The sequence below is a fragment of the Anomalospiza imberbis genome, chromosome 5 (assembly GCF_031753505.1).
Source record: "Anomalospiza imberbis isolate Cuckoo-Finch-1a 21T00152 chromosome 5, ASM3175350v1, whole genome shotgun sequence".
In the NCBI taxonomy this organism is placed as follows: domain Eukaryota; kingdom Metazoa; phylum Chordata; class Aves; order Passeriformes; family Viduidae; genus Anomalospiza; species Anomalospiza imberbis.
Window position 1 is genome coordinate 38,656,972 of NC_089685.1, and position 15,447 is coordinate 38,672,418.

General features: G+C 34.1%; 1 protein-coding gene across 1 annotated transcript in view; it reads left to right on the forward strand.

The window, feature by feature from the left end:
* Positions 1-505: 505 nt before the first annotated feature.
* The window catches only part of PTPRQ (protein tyrosine phosphatase receptor type Q), a 123,428-nt gene continuing 108,486 nt past the window's right edge, over positions 506-15,447 (forward strand). Inside the window, exons 1-12 of the mRNA XM_068190305.1 lie at positions 506-700; positions 3,134-3,271; positions 3,886-4,021; positions 5,064-5,318; positions 6,296-6,513; positions 9,814-10,000; positions 10,133-10,417; positions 10,729-11,013; positions 11,590-11,859; positions 12,977-13,237; positions 14,754-14,884; positions 15,063-15,192. Coding sequence (XP_068046406.1) covers positions 653-700; positions 3,134-3,271; positions 3,886-4,021; positions 5,064-5,318; positions 6,296-6,513; positions 9,814-10,000; positions 10,133-10,417; positions 10,729-11,013; positions 11,590-11,859; positions 12,977-13,237; positions 14,754-14,884; positions 15,063-15,192 — 2,344 coding nt within the window. The 5' untranslated portion in view covers positions 506-652. The remainder of the gene's footprint in view (positions 701-3,133; positions 3,272-3,885; positions 4,022-5,063; positions 5,319-6,295; positions 6,514-9,813; positions 10,001-10,132; positions 10,418-10,728; positions 11,014-11,589; positions 11,860-12,976; positions 13,238-14,753; positions 14,885-15,062; positions 15,193-15,447) is intronic.

The window sequence follows — 15,447 nt, forward strand, 5'->3', positions numbered from 1 at the left end:
CCATGGCAATGATTTTTTAATTTATTTTAAAATCTGTAAACAATTTTTATCAGCTTATTAAACTGATTTAATTTCAAAGACACAGTGGAAAACAAATTTTTTATTAAAAGTTTTATTTGTGGAAAGGCTAGGGCACTGGGAATTATATTGAGGTAAATTCAACTTACCTTTGTAAAGTCAGAAGACATACCAATGGTTCTGCAGCTGTGCTTAGTACTTCTGCAGAAAATTGTTTTCAGGCTTATTTTGTACACTGATCACAGAATATCTGGATAGAAAGGTGTACTGTAGAAAACAACCAGAGTCTGAAGGAAAATAAGTAAAGGGTAGCACTGATTGCAATGAATTTTGAGCTGGTAATCACATAGAAACTAATTTTTTTACACGGAGGGGTTTTTAAATGACTGTGAACAACATGCACAGTTCACTGAAGTTAAAGGATCTCAGGAAACTTGATATGAAGCTTGGGAAGAGGCAGGGCCAGAGCAAAGACACACATCTCGGGTGCACCATTGGCTGCCTCTGTATCTATGTGAAGTATAAATGTCTGAATTAGTTTTTCCCTTCTTAGGGTATTCTGACATGATTTTGCTTTGTAGCTGTGGTGATACAAGCACTTAAGAGATACTGGGACTATAACATTTCTTTCTCTATGGATCAACCAATTCTTCTTCTGCTTTTATTAAAATATTTATTTAAGGTAAGGAAAATACTCTGGTTTTGGGGGCTGGATAACTAGTCAAAGTTGATGGTTTGTGATTTGGACTGGATTTTTTTCCCAGTGTTCTAGCTCTCTGTTCACAGGGAGCTCTCATTTAGTGCTACTGAACATTCTCAGGCTTCTTTCTACTTAAGTAGTTGGAAGCTCTTTTGAGATCTTTAATCTGCTTTATTGCCTGCTGCTTTGGGTTTAATGTTTTTCCCCAGAAGAGGGAAGAGATCCTAGCATCTTTAAGTCACCTCTGAGACAAGTATGGTATGAATTAAAAGCTCTAATGAGTTCATTATTATAGCTCTGACAGTGATAAAAAGCAGACCCTTAGGGAGGACTGAAAGAATAGCATAAGAAAATTACCTATACTGTGTGAGTTTTCCACCATTTGCAGCTCAAGATCTTCTTGAGATTGGTGTATTTGTAATGCCATTTGTGAGCTTCGTTGTAGTTCCCTTCTATGAACTTGAACTTCTGCAAACATGAATGGGCCTCCTCTGACACCTCTTGAAACTTTTAGTACTCATTTTAGTACTCTTGTCAGACAAACTACTTATTTTGTGAATAACTGTCTTTTTTCTTTCTTCTTTAAATCTGGAGCATACCAGCTGTGTTCATCCATCACAGCGCTTGTACTTGAAGAGAAAATGAAAATCAATCTCTGCACACTTTTGGCTACTTAGGATTTTATCAATCTCTGCTGTATTTCCCCTTAAGTGACTCTTTTTCAGACTGAAAAACCTTCTTGAGTCTTATGTTGAGACACAGTTGATAGCAAGAGTCAATAAGTTGTTTGTTGTTTAGGTCTTCTGGCTCCTATGTAGCTGGCCTGAAGAGAGATTTGAACCTTAGGTCTTTTTGCTCAATTTAATAATTTTGTTTTTATTTTAAAAATTGTCTTTAGATAAGGGCCTAAAATGTGATGGCAAGGCGCTAGCAACAAAAAGGAACATTCTAAATCCCTCTCATTAGGTATAAGTATGGAACAATTTTTGTGTACACTTGAAAATGCATTTCTTGTTTTTTAGGTCTAAGTAGGATGTATTTATGCATAGTAAAATGACACACAATTGCTGCTGGTGGAAAATTATCAAAAATAGTTAATTCAATTATTGCCAAATATATATTTTTTATCTTTAAAAACAGATTTTCCTACCCTTTGAATTGTGTTTTCAAGGAATGCAAGCCAGCTATACACCCGATACACTGAATTAAAAATCTTAAATTTTCCTGGAAAAATATTCCTTAAACAGTTTTGTGTATGCCATCAGTATTATAAGTCCATTGTGTCAGTTCATTCCAGAGGTGATATATACCATCTTGTAAAGGATTTATAGACTTTAAAGGCTTTATAAGCTTTACAAAGTTTATACTTCGCAATGGATAATCTAAACTCTGAGATATTGATAGATTTAGAGTTGTGTTAGTTATTCATTAGTTAAAGGAAGTAATGTTAAGCCAAACTGAATTCCAGAGCAAATTATACTTAAAAAATATAAACAATTGAGTATTTTTGCTTTTTATGGTTTGGATTTGGTTTGGTTTTTTGTTTTGTTTTGGTTTTTTTTTTTTTTTTTTTGGTTTTTTGTGCATGGTAGATTGCTTTACAGGACAACACAAACTAATTTAATAATAAAACTCCTAACTTTTATTTTAGTGTCCTAGGGGTTCATATGTGATTTTTATTTTGGTTTACTTTTTTAAACTAGATTTTAAGTTCATTACCAAGATGGCATTTATTTGTCATCTCAATTCATTAAGAAAGCAACAATGGACCACACAAGACAGAACTTCAGCATTTTATAAATATTTTCTGATAGGGATGGGCATCACATGCACCGATTTCTTTGAATGTTACATGTGATCCAGGTTTATCTTAAATTAGATCAAAGCAGCCCAGAAATGAAATTCAAAATGAAATTCAGAGAAGGAAGCTGCTTCTCTGAAGTGTTAAGCCAAAGTCCATCAAAGGCAGGTAAAATTGTCAGAAAGGTACTGTCAAAAAGGTAGAAGAATTGTGTCTAGAATGAATTCCCTTCTGAAAGAATCTGAAGCACTGAATGAAATTTGCATTGCCATGGCAAAATTATATTGCCAGGGAGGTGTTCAATAAATTCTTTCTTTACCTCTTGAAAGTGGTTGTGTATTATTCTGAAATAATTGAAAATTTTGAAAATGATGTCGCTAAAGTTTTTTAAAGAGAGAAAGAAAACTAGAACCTGTACCTGCAGAACTTGTAAAATATTAGGAGGTCTCTGTGTGTCACACAGTAGACCTGCTGTTACTGGTCCATGTAAAAACTATTGCTAGCTGGCAAGTTCTAGATAAAATTAATTAAAAATGACAGAGTTTAATTATTTAGTTACAGTTATGTTTGATGCATTTTCTACTAAGTTGCATTCATGTATGTTTGTGTTACAGGGTGCACAGTGTGTAGACTGTGACCAAGTGAAAAAGCCTCCTAGAATAGTTTTGATGGAGTGGACTGAACTGCCCAAAGGAGAGGATCCAGACTATTATATTCTGACATACCAGCCAGCAGATGCTTTCAGTCAAAAAGTATATTTTATCAATCTAAGCAATAAGTTGTTCCGTGTTATTTAAGTTGAAGGTAGCAGTATTTAATAACACCATGTGTTTGTTTGGTTTGTTGTTTCTTTCTAAAAAAAAATAGCAAATAAAGAGAAAGTTTGGAAAAAAATTATTTGATTTTTTAATTAATGTCATTTATGTGTACTCTTACAGAGTCCTACTGGAGCCAGTGGGACTCAAAAGACCCTTGAATATCCTGTTGAGTAAGGATGGATAGTTATATGCTCAAAGCTAAGAATATGCAAGTTCTTCAAGGTATTGTGGTTTGAAGGAGGAGTTTAACTTCTTCAGGAGATGCACAGACACTGCCCCTAGATCTCAGTGGGAAGGCATTATTCCTATTTTGAGTGCAGGATGTCCTGGAATTCAAAGAAAATATGAGTATTTTAATATGAAAATGTTTGTTATTTATGTGATTTCTAAAAGGCTTTGTTTCAAATGCATCAGATATTTTGCTGTGTAATTGCAGCCTCAAGTTTGGCACGCAGCAATATAAGCTCTCCTTCTAAAAGCTTCACAGATCACTTATAAATTGTGTTTTTATTACTCTCACTATATTCAGAAATTCTTTTAACTTGCAGAATGTAAGAAACATTTCTAAAGTTGAACGGAAACCTGTCAGTACTACAGTTCTGCTCGAGGAAAGCAGGAAGTATGATATTACTATAGAATCCCTGAAAAATGGCCAAATCTTAAGCGTAAAATCATTTAAAACACGTAAGTTGAGTAGCACAAAAGTATTTTGGTATCTTTATAGTTATTCTAACACCGAAGATTAAAAAGTAGGGGTTCAGATCCCAAGATTACTCATGTATTTAGAAACTTTGCATTGATATATGTTTTCAACCATGAAGTGTTGAAGGAATAATTTTATATAATGTGTTTGAGTCATGTAACAATTCTAAAATATGAGACTGATGTAAAAGTTTGTGAGTTTTTAAATATTACAGGTTTTGCTATACTACAGTAATTCTAGGAGAAGAAATTTATAAAAGAGGATCATGGAAAAAGTTGCCTAAAGCCTGGCAATTTTATAACAACATAGAGTCATTGTCATATAAATAAAAAAATTGTTTCAACTTTAGAACAGTCTCTCCTTAAAAAGGGTTAATAAGTATCTTGAAAATCTTAGCATTGTGAGTAACTGGGACAGACTTTCAGTATAAGAATGTATGAGTTTAGCCACTGAATTTATAAAAACATCATTTATAGCTGCAAATCTGTTCAGGACCACAAGTCCCACTGGTTACTAGAATGAAGGGGCTTTCCAGTCTTAATTTTGTCAATGAAAATAGCTTATAACATTACCTTTGTACACTTTGCAAGCTCATACTATTGCATATCTTTGCAATACAGACTTGTATCTGAATTCAAACAACATAGTTGGGAAAAAAATAGTAAAAGCATTGCAGGAACCCTCAACAGATGAAAGAACATTCAGCAAGCTACAAAACGTGGTTATGCTGCTATTGTGTTATTGCACTTAGCATCTCTTACTTAACTGATAACCTATCCATATGTACTTTTGCAATTAAAACACTCCTGGTAGTCTGCACTTTTATCTCTGCTTGCTTTAGACACAAGTTAACAAATAATGAAAATAAGAAAACATGACTTTCTTAAATGATGCTACATTTCCTTCTCTGTTGGGTCTATGCCTCATCCCTTTTCAAAAGAAGAATAATATTGATGAAATAAAACTTGGAGTTAAGAATTTCTTTGTGGCAAACACAGTATTTATTTTTTCATTGTCTACTAGGTGGAATTTCAGAAAATGACATCAAAACATTTGTGACAGCTACTACAGTGTCTTTTAATTGGAGTATGATGATCAAAGAATTTTCAGTTTCTCTTTTCCTGAATGGTACTTCTCAGATTATAAAAAGACCCAGTGGATTCTTTGTATGGAGAAATTTGACACCTGCTACCATTTATACATTTAAGTTTATATTTGAACAATTAAATCCTGAATTTGTAAATGTGTCTCAATCACTGGATATTCAAACTGAAACAGGTATATATTAGAGTTTCTTGTATTCATTGTGAATGCAAGTTAGTACTGCATATTTTCTAAAAGGGTTAAGAGTAAATTGTAAAATTCTGTATTTCATTTTACATATTTTAGTAGATATGGATGTTATTTCTAGAAAGAGGAAATAAATTAAATGTTAATGACATGGGGGTTGTTTCTAGTTAATACTTCTCAGTGTTTTAAGAGCAAGAATTCAAATTTGCATGTGCAAATATTTTAACTATATTTTTGCAGTCTAAAATAGAGTGAAGTCAATATTGAAGTTAAGCTTTGTAATTACTGGAGTGTATGGGTTGAATTTGCTATGTAGTTTCAATGAAAAGGCAAAGAAAATCCTGAGTTTGGTAAGAATTTGGAGCACTTTCTGAAGCATTCAAAATGATGGTGTTTTTATTGTTGAATGGCAAGCTTAGCTGTGCTGTTTTGGTAGAAGTGCTGTGAGGGAGACAAGATTCTGAGGATATTATGGCTTGGTTGTGTATCCTGATTCCTTTAAATGTGCTACTCTCATAATGCAACTTAGAATCTTTACAATTAGATACACAAAAGAAAGAATTATATGCAATCAAATTCAAGGAAATAATTTTCTTAGACGCAAGAAGATATTAAAACAAATTATTTGTTAAATTCATTTTTATAATTTAAAAAATTGAGTCATCAGAAACTAAACTTAAAAATTAATTTATTTTCTAGAGTAAGATAAAGATTAATGGATCTCTTCTATTTTTTTTTCTTCACTGGGTTGCAGTTGTAGCTTTTAATTCAGTCAATCTGATTTTTTAAAATAAACAGGGCTTTGAAGGAGTGTTGGTTTATAATCACTGAATGTTTTGGGTGTTGAAATAATGACTTAATTAAAGGCTATTGTCCTCAAAATAATGGTGTAATCATAAGAAATGAGCACCACTTCCATGAATAATACAGCATGTCTTTAAAATCCTGTCCTTGTTCCTCCATAGGCACCTGTACCCAAGGGTGGGTGGCATTCCAGAGCAGCTGCTACCAAATGGGTAAGGACAGCAAGCCATGGAAGGTGGCACAACAAACCTGTGAAACCTCTTCACAAGGGGCACATCTTCTTGACATAGAGAGTGAAGAAGAACGTGGGTTTGTGTTGTCATATCTCCAGAAAATTAGTCGAGTAATCATGTTGTGGACAGGTCTTAATGACCTAAAGGTCAGTGTATTTTATCATCTTTGCTATTACAGATATGGAAGCAGGAGAATTTTGAAACAGTGGAGCCAATCCTTTGGAATAAAAATTACTAAACAAAAATTACTAAACAGTATATTGATTAATTATTCATATAATTATTAGCAATTAGACAAAGAATCATTGTATCTTCCTATTTAGAAATACTGAAAATATTTAGAAGGCCATAGCTGCAGGAAAAAAAACCCATAGCATATACTTAACCTGTATTTTTTTTTCTTTTTTCTTTTTTTTTTTTTTTTTTTTTTTTGTGTGTGTGTGTGTGTGTGTGCGTATTTGCCGGGGATATTATTTTGCCTGAAGGTGGTGCTGCATTACCAGATTTTAAATCAGTCTACACATTACAATGGGTATCGAAGTCTGGCATTGGCTTTCTCAGTTTTGATGAAGGTCTGAAATGTTGAGCGTTGAGCTTAGTGAGGTCTGTCCAGTATAGATGGAGCAAGGTGGTTCTTGTAAAATATTTCCTGTTCCTTGTATTTGGGATATGAAAGTTCTTATTGCCACATCTGCTGTTACAAAATGATTCAATATGGTGTGGTGTGTGTGGCTGGGGAAGAAGTACAGACATAAATGAAAGTATTGGGAAAGCTCTTGGAAAGATGGAGGTGCCAGAAATGTGGGACCCAGGTTTCTGTGATTTGGTTTAGTGAAAACTTACTTTGTGCTAAGTGTAGAAGATTGGAAGAAAACAAGTGGTTTTTGTTTTAAAAAATCTGCAACCTGAAATTTAATTTTAATGTTGTTTTGGTAAAATTATTTGAAAATTATTTTACTGTGCAAATAGTAAAACCAAAGAAAACTTTATGTGTAAGAGCAGGAGTGGTGTCACATCACATGTCATAGAGATAGAAAAATTCCTTTTTGCAGACTGTTAAATAATGGGGCTACACGAAGAAGTCAGAGTGGGATAACATGCAGACTGAGGAAACAGATCTGTCTCAGTTAGAGAAGCACTGTAACCACCCTGGTTAGTAAGGCACCAGGAATAGATGCACTTTACATGTAATAATATTTTGTTAATGTGATTCCAAAGTTACTTCTCAAATTGCTGTAAGTTTTACACCGTAGTGATATTCCTTGTAGCCACCTGAGTATTTTAGAAATAAAGTAGTATTTGTAAGAGGCTGTTAGAAGCATTATAATTTTTCAAGTTGGAAAGAGTCCTAGAAAGTTGTTTTTTTAAGCTCTGATTACACAGAAAAGAGTCAATTGCCAATTTGAAATTTGACTGTTAGTCAACTGCTTAATCATTACATGCATTTTTATGTTTGTGGGAGTCAGTCAATTAAATGAACTAGATGAGAACCATATTTTAAGAATAACAAGATAAAATAATAAAATGCTTGTTTTACAAGAACTTCTTTCATAAATACTTGTACTTATTTAGTGTGTTCAAGTGCTGTCTGAACATGTTTCCATCTGAAACGTCACTGTTGTCATCTGTTCTCATCCTGTGAGAACTCTGGATTGTACTTGCACCAAATTGCACTTACCTCAGCAGTTCAAATATCATGGGACATACAGTACAAGTTGCAGGATTTCTTTAAAATCTGAGATTTGAATTGCAGATTCAATTATTTTTGCTTTCTCATTTGTATTTGAAGCATTATGAAGTTAAATCTCTGTTTTCAAAAAGAAATTTCAGAATTTCTATTTTACTCCAGGAGCCCCAGAACTTGAAATACTTGCTGAAAATGAGCTGGGGCTATAACCTACTCAGAAGATTCAGCAGCCTTAGGAAAACTGCCAAGCACTGTACACTGATAAAAATTAGCAGCACTGTGAGCAGGATTAGTTCTGTAGCATTTGTATTCTCACAGTTTCTCCTTCTTTAACACTACTTTGATCTATATCTGAATTCAAACCCCCTTTGATGAGGGTGATCATTCTGTGGAATGCAACAGAGAGCCTGGAGGTGTAGGTTAGTGCATGAAAGAATGGAGTGCTTTGGTGACACCCTCATGTCTGTCCTGACACTCGGTGCAGTTTGCAGCTAGGAAGTGCAAAAGGTAGCCAAAGACTGTTCACTTTGCTTTCTCTTGCAGGCCTTGCTGCAGAAGTTTGTGTTTTCCTGTGCTTGTCATTAAGTCTAGTGTCTAGGACGACCAGTACATTTAAAAAAAAAGCATTGATCTGTGTAGCATTTCTGAAATGGCAGACGATATGTACAAGTCCTCCTGAAAGACAAGTTCAAGTATTTCATACCATTGAAGATGTTCTTTGCTCTCTTGGGAAGTGAAAAATATCACAATATTTTATTTCATTTTTTCAACACAACAAATTAATTGAAAAAATAGGCTTGTTCTCAACAAATGTGATTTATCATTTTCTCGGAGAAATGAAAAAAAAAAGTTTTTTTTCTCCCTCTCCCCTGTTCTGACCATCTTCAATAAAAGAATAAACAGAAGTTTTAAAATTATGGTGGTACCTCAACTTTTCTCCATTGTAGTACTTAAAGCACTCACTTAGCCTGTAGGACCACAGACTTGCTATGTCTGAAAGCAGTCATGCCCTTTTACCTCTGGAGAGTGCCTCAATGCTATGCCTAAATGTTCTGGGTTTTCTATTAATCCCCTGTAGATGTTAGAATATGTTAGTGTAGTGCAGATTGAAGCCAGTGTCCCGCTGGAGGGCTCTGCCTTGCGATGCTGTAAGCAGATTCTGCAAGCATCTTTCCTCCAAAATGTCATGTTGTGCCACCCTAGTGTTTGTAGAGCTCTGCTGGAAAAACAGAGAGTACCTCAAAGGTTAGAAAGCTGAAGTGAGGTGAGTGAGTGTCCTAACACCTGAGAAACCAGAAAATAGGAGAAGGGGGAAAGATAGATAGCATTTCCTCATCTGATTGTGAATCTAGCTATGGCTTTTCAGCTAAATATTTTTGTTTTCAGACTCAATTTATGAGTATTTTTGACTGAGTGATTCTTTAAGTGAATACCCTTTTTAGAAAATTATCCATACAATATTATTAAATTATTAGATTAATAATGATTTTTAAAGTCTTGTTTGTAAAGATAAAACACACTCATGTGGCTTATATTATATTATGCTATGTTATATTATTATCTTGTAATCTTTTGTGATAGAAGGAATGGAATTTTAGATTGGAACCTTTATTAAAAATAGATGTATATAATTAACTTGTATATATGAAGTACATAATTTTTGGATATTTAGGAAAACGCTTGCAATGAGGGAAACCTTAATAATTTATAAATATTATCTAAAAATACCTGGGTTTCAATTTTATTTATTTCAATCTAGGAAGAAGGTCAGTTCTTGTGGACAGATGGATCTCCTTATCTTCTAAAAGATGGTATCTCATCTCTGTCAATGATACCAGAAAATCAAACTGACTGCTATGCCCTTCAGAGAGATCCCACTGGCCCAGACTATCTCTTCACAGGATTTTTCTGCTATGTACAGCTACCATATATTTGTGAATATGAATGTAACTATATTTATTCAATCTTTTGCATTTATTCTTAAAAGCCTTGCCCTGATTAAATTTATATTTAAAATATAAATATAAAAATAAAAGGCTTTAAATATTTTTTTTTTCATTTATGATGCTCTTTTTCAGTACCTCTGGTACCAGAAAACTTCATGTTTGATGTGCATGACGTCAAGACAACTGAAGCTGTATTTGTGTGGAGCAGTATGGACACGTGGCTTAAGTCAGGCTTTGCACTTATACTTAAGTACTATTTTAATCAGTGGAAACCATATATTCTGAACTTGCCTGTGAATACAACTCAAACAAAAATTGGGCAGCTGTCTCCAGGCCTTCGCTATAGTTTCTTATTAGCAGCAAGGAAGCCAGAAGGAGCACAGATTAGCTTAAGTCCAATTCTGAAGGTAGAAACAAGTAAGTTACAAAAAATAAACAGCAATAATAACCAGATAACCATACATATTTTACACTTTCCCTTTAATTTCACTGTTTCCTGTATTCTCTGTTTATCAATATTCACTGTCACTGATGCACTGTCAAGGTTGCTTTGTTAGATTTGCTCTAATAGTATATAGCCTGCATGTAAGTGTGCATTGTTAGATTTTCAAGCTCTATTTCAAACAAACAAACAAACAAACAAACAGGCTCAATAAAAGACCCCACAGTTATTGATTAAAGGAATGAGAAACTATTATCGTATTTCTGTTCCTAATCTTATTCAACAGGGCCATTGCACTCGCAGAAGTTAGAGGCTACGTATGTTTCATCTACAGAAATACATTTAAAATGGAACTGTCCACAGCATTCATACAGTGCTTCTTTTCATTATTCCCTGCTCAACATACTGGATACTGAAACCAACATCTGGGAACAGTTACCAGTTGAAAAAAGCAAGACTTCAATCGTCATACAAAATAGAAAACCTTATCATCAGTATCAGTTATATTTACAGAATGTAGCAGAGAAAGGAACTCTTAGCTGCCATGAGAAGCCTATATTAATCACAACAGGTGATGCATCCATTTTCTAGTTGTTTCATTTCACTAGACAGAATCTAAATTGAAAATACAAGGCATAAAGGTATTTTTAAAGCCATGTCAGATTGTGGTTGATGGGTTATTCTTCAGAACCTTCCAAAACTGTGAAAGTACCAATCCCTTTATTTATTTATTCATTTGCCCACTTGCTGCATATTAGTATGGACTAGAGAAGTGATATTCTGCTTGATAAGTTCTGATTTATAGTTTGAATCTTTAATTTTATCAAAGTGCAGACATTACCGTGATTTCTCAAAAATTTTAGAGCAGACTGTGTAATCTCTTTACTCCATATATATTCAGTGGAATGGAATGGAATATGCTTGCAAAATGAGTCCTTATGTGTTATGAGAAAACAGAAAATAGAATCTGCCTTTAACAGGTAGTTACCTGCAAATTATTTTAAGAAATAATTAAACTGAATGGTAGATTTAAAATAGTGAAGTTTTGGAAGAAAAAAAACCCCAAGAGACATTATTGTAAAGTGATTGTAAAGTGATAGTAAGTTTGATGTATGGTTTTATACTGACATCCTTTTCTTTGATTAAGCTGTCAGTCCACCTACAGCTGTTTATATTCACCCAGACGATGTAGAAGAAGAGAGTGTAATCCTTCACTGGAAGCTGCCACAAGAGTGTCAGGAATCCTACATTCAAGTGAAACCTAATTCAGGCATCAGTGAAACAAAAAAGTTTTTATTAAGTAATAAAGAAGAATTAAAGGTTGACGACCTAACTCCTGGAATGGCTTATGAAATAGCAGTGGCAAGTGTGAAAAATGGAACTATGAGCGAACTGAAGGCCATTCAATGCACTTTAAGTAAGACATTATTCATGGCGGAAACTACAGACTATAATACATATGTTAGTCTCACTATTGTTGCTATCACCTAATACATTTTGTAGATGAAGTCAATTTGCTTAATAGCCAAGGATCAAAACTTAAATATGAAATGTAGAGATACAGTCCTAACTTTGACAGCAAAGTTAACAATTTTTGCAAAGACAGTGCAGCCTTGGAAAACGTATTGGTACTATCTGTGATGGGGATCACAGCTGGAAATCCTGTTCCCACTGGCAAAAGAAGCTGGGTGAATCATTGATTTGCATTGAAATAGGAAAATATTGGAATGGTTGAAACAGATTATTGATTTTTGGAGATACATTAGTTGTTCTGGGAACTGTGAGAAAATATTGCCCTACCATTAGTGTGAGACTGCTAGGAAAGAATTAGAAGTAACAATAGCTGAAAATAAAAGCTTTGCATTGTTTGTTAAAGCATCTTTCCCATTGATGGGGAAGGGTTTATTGAGGGGTCTTTACCAAAATGTTGATATCTTTTTGGTGCAGTATAAATTTTTTGCATATGTGAAAGGAGTGGGCAGGATTTACTAATATATGTAATATATAAAGGCTGCAGCTGTCAGGTTATAGATTCATGAAATGCTGCATTGTCATTTCTTTCTAAATGATTACAGTATTTTGGAGGATAACAGTCTTAATTCTTTTCCAAAATTTTTAATATAAAATTATATTTAATACCACATTCACGACACAGATGGCAAAATTCTAGATGGGATCTTTCACAGCTGTCAGAGCCAATTGTAAGGGAAGAAAACTAAACATGTCAATGTTGTATCCATCAAATGCATCTCATTCTCCATGGTTATCTCCCTGTCCACATCTACATTTCTGTATAGTTTTCCAATTAGCCTGCTTACCTTCTTGGTGCAGTTGTGGTTGAGAAGGAAATTTCAGTAATAAATATTTAAAAGATCAGGTTGTTTATTGTTTCTGAGCAATGACATGCTATGGTCGCTGTTCATTTGCACTCGGCAAGAGTATTTCTCAAGGTAATTGCTTCAGATGCGTTATGTGGTTTTCACTTAATTTGTTTTCAGCTGGTTTAACATGTGGCCATTTTTTTTTACTTCTAGAGCCCAAGCCTGTTCAAATTGTAGTTCCTTATGAGCTCTATAGCAATGCTGTGGTACTATTTGTTCGTATGCCCGATATGGGAGTATTTGACGGCATATATGTTACAAGTAAAGAAGGACCTAATGCAACATTTATTTTAAAAAGTGATGGTAAAATAACTATTGAAAACCTTACTGCAGGAAGAGAATATGAATTCTGTGTCTCCACAAAAAGTGGAAAAATGCTGAGCTCCTTTTACCATATAAATGGTGTAAAAACATGTGAGTATTTTAAGTACTTATACAATTGCACAATATAAAATCTTGATTTTTGAACCTCTTAAAGTATTTTTTTATATTTCAGTGGAATAGAAAAGACATGCTATTAAAAAATCATCTTGATATATTTATGTAAGCAATCTGCAGTTTTACTAAGACTAGCTGGTTTTTAAACACGACCATAATTATCCCTTATAATTTCAAAACTTGCTAATTTGTATTTTTTATATTGTGTATAAAATGTCTAACAAATATTTCAGGGATTTAGGCTGTATTAAATTATTGTCCTTGTGGGAGACAAGATACATATTGGCCACTTAATTTAAACAAGTAGATGAGTATCAATGGGGTTGCTTCTGTGCCTTGAAATTATTATGTTTGTTCCTCCTGTTGCATCTTTAAGCAAATAATACATGTGTTCAAGTTCTCCAAGGTGATAAATTAATTCACAAAGACATTAAAAGAATTGTAGTGGACAGGACACCTCCTAGCAAGGTCTTTAGAACCACAATTTTAATAGAAACCTAAAAAATGTTTAAAAATACCTACTGAAAATCTGTGGTTTTACTTTCCTATTTTTTATTGTTTTCATACTTCCATAAGTTTTTCTCTTTCCATTTTATAATTTTCCTTTGAAATTCTTTTCCTACTCTGTTTCTTTCAGAATAGAAATGCTATAAAAGGAAAAGTTAAGATAGGATCTAAAGAAGTAAGGAAGAAAGAAGAGGAGGTTGAGGGCAAGACAGAAAATATCGTCCCCAAATACAGAAAACCTTGAAAGCTGATATTTCTTAAAATATAGTTATAATAAAAACTTGGGGTTTAATCAATCTTCTGACAGCATTTCCTAAATTTGGTGTGAAACTGCCTTACAAAACCTAGTCTTATTCTGACTTTTCTAGGGCCTCAAAAATTTGGAAGAAGTAAGAATCCTGACACCACACATGTATACAGATTTTCCTTAGAAGAAGTGTAAATTTTGGTATATTCCAGACAGAAATTGCTGTGATGGGGATGAAAGAGATGTAGAGAAGAGTGGAAATTCTCCTTTAATGTGATCAGAATTGTACCTAACAAGACTATACTACTAAGGGATAAATTGTATTTGTCTAGCCTGACCTACCCAGTTTTTCTGAGCCTTTTGACAAAATTTATGTGCATTCTGACCACTATAGTAGTGCTATTGGAGGGATTAACATTATCCCAGAGAACTTTCCCAGGTGGGAGTACCAACCCTGCTCTCAGGTAGAAATGTAATTTCCACCTCAAGTAATTTTAAGATAAAAATGCAAGTAATTTTCCTTAAATAGTGGTGTTACTGTATCTTTTTTCTTACTCTATGTTTTTTTCTTTCTCTATTTTGGAATTGCTGTGTGTCTGCATGCCTGAGATCAGATTTTACTCTCTGTTAGTCTGTTACTGATTATCTTCACTTCTATGTCTCCCCAGGAGATAAGAAAAGTGTTAGGTTGAGCAATGCCTGGGACTGAACAGAGAGGTGTTTTATGTTCCTCTGTAGGTCTGGCAGCTCCCCTGAATGTACGAGAGGGTCACGTCACTGACACTTCCATACAGGTCATTTGGGACCGCGCTGCTGGAGATTTCGAGCAGTACGAGGTTACCTGTACTAATTGTGCAAGTGCTTTCAAGGTATGCTGTGTGGAGCACCACTCATGCATATACACTGCAGCTATTTTTAAGTCTTCTATTTAGTAGTCAGAGGGTGAATGAAAGGCTTTATTTCCCATTAAAATAGTTGGATGTGCGGTTTATATACGATAAGCGAATTTTGTAAGCAGTTCTGTGAAAACTGTACTTGGTTTTCTAGGTCCAGAAGGTCAAGCAAGAAGCAGCAACATTTTCTAACCTCAGTCCTGGTAAGCTGTACAGTTTTGCAATTCGAACAGAGAAGGAAGGTTTCAGAGACAGTGTTTTTGTGACAAAAGAAATAGATACGGGTAAGACCACAAGGTTGTCAAATATAGTGCTTATTTTTCTCCATCCATATCTCTTGCTTTCTTCTTAAATTTTATTTTTGTCGCAAACAAAGAAGAGTAATTCAACCATCTTTGTAATTTTCTCCTTATTCTCTTTCACTACTATTTTTCTTATTCTTTGACTGCAAGAGACCATTAAGAATCTCAATATAGCTCCTGTGTGCAATGAGATACCAATGCTAACTTCATGTTGATTCAAGCAGCTCTACAGTCCAG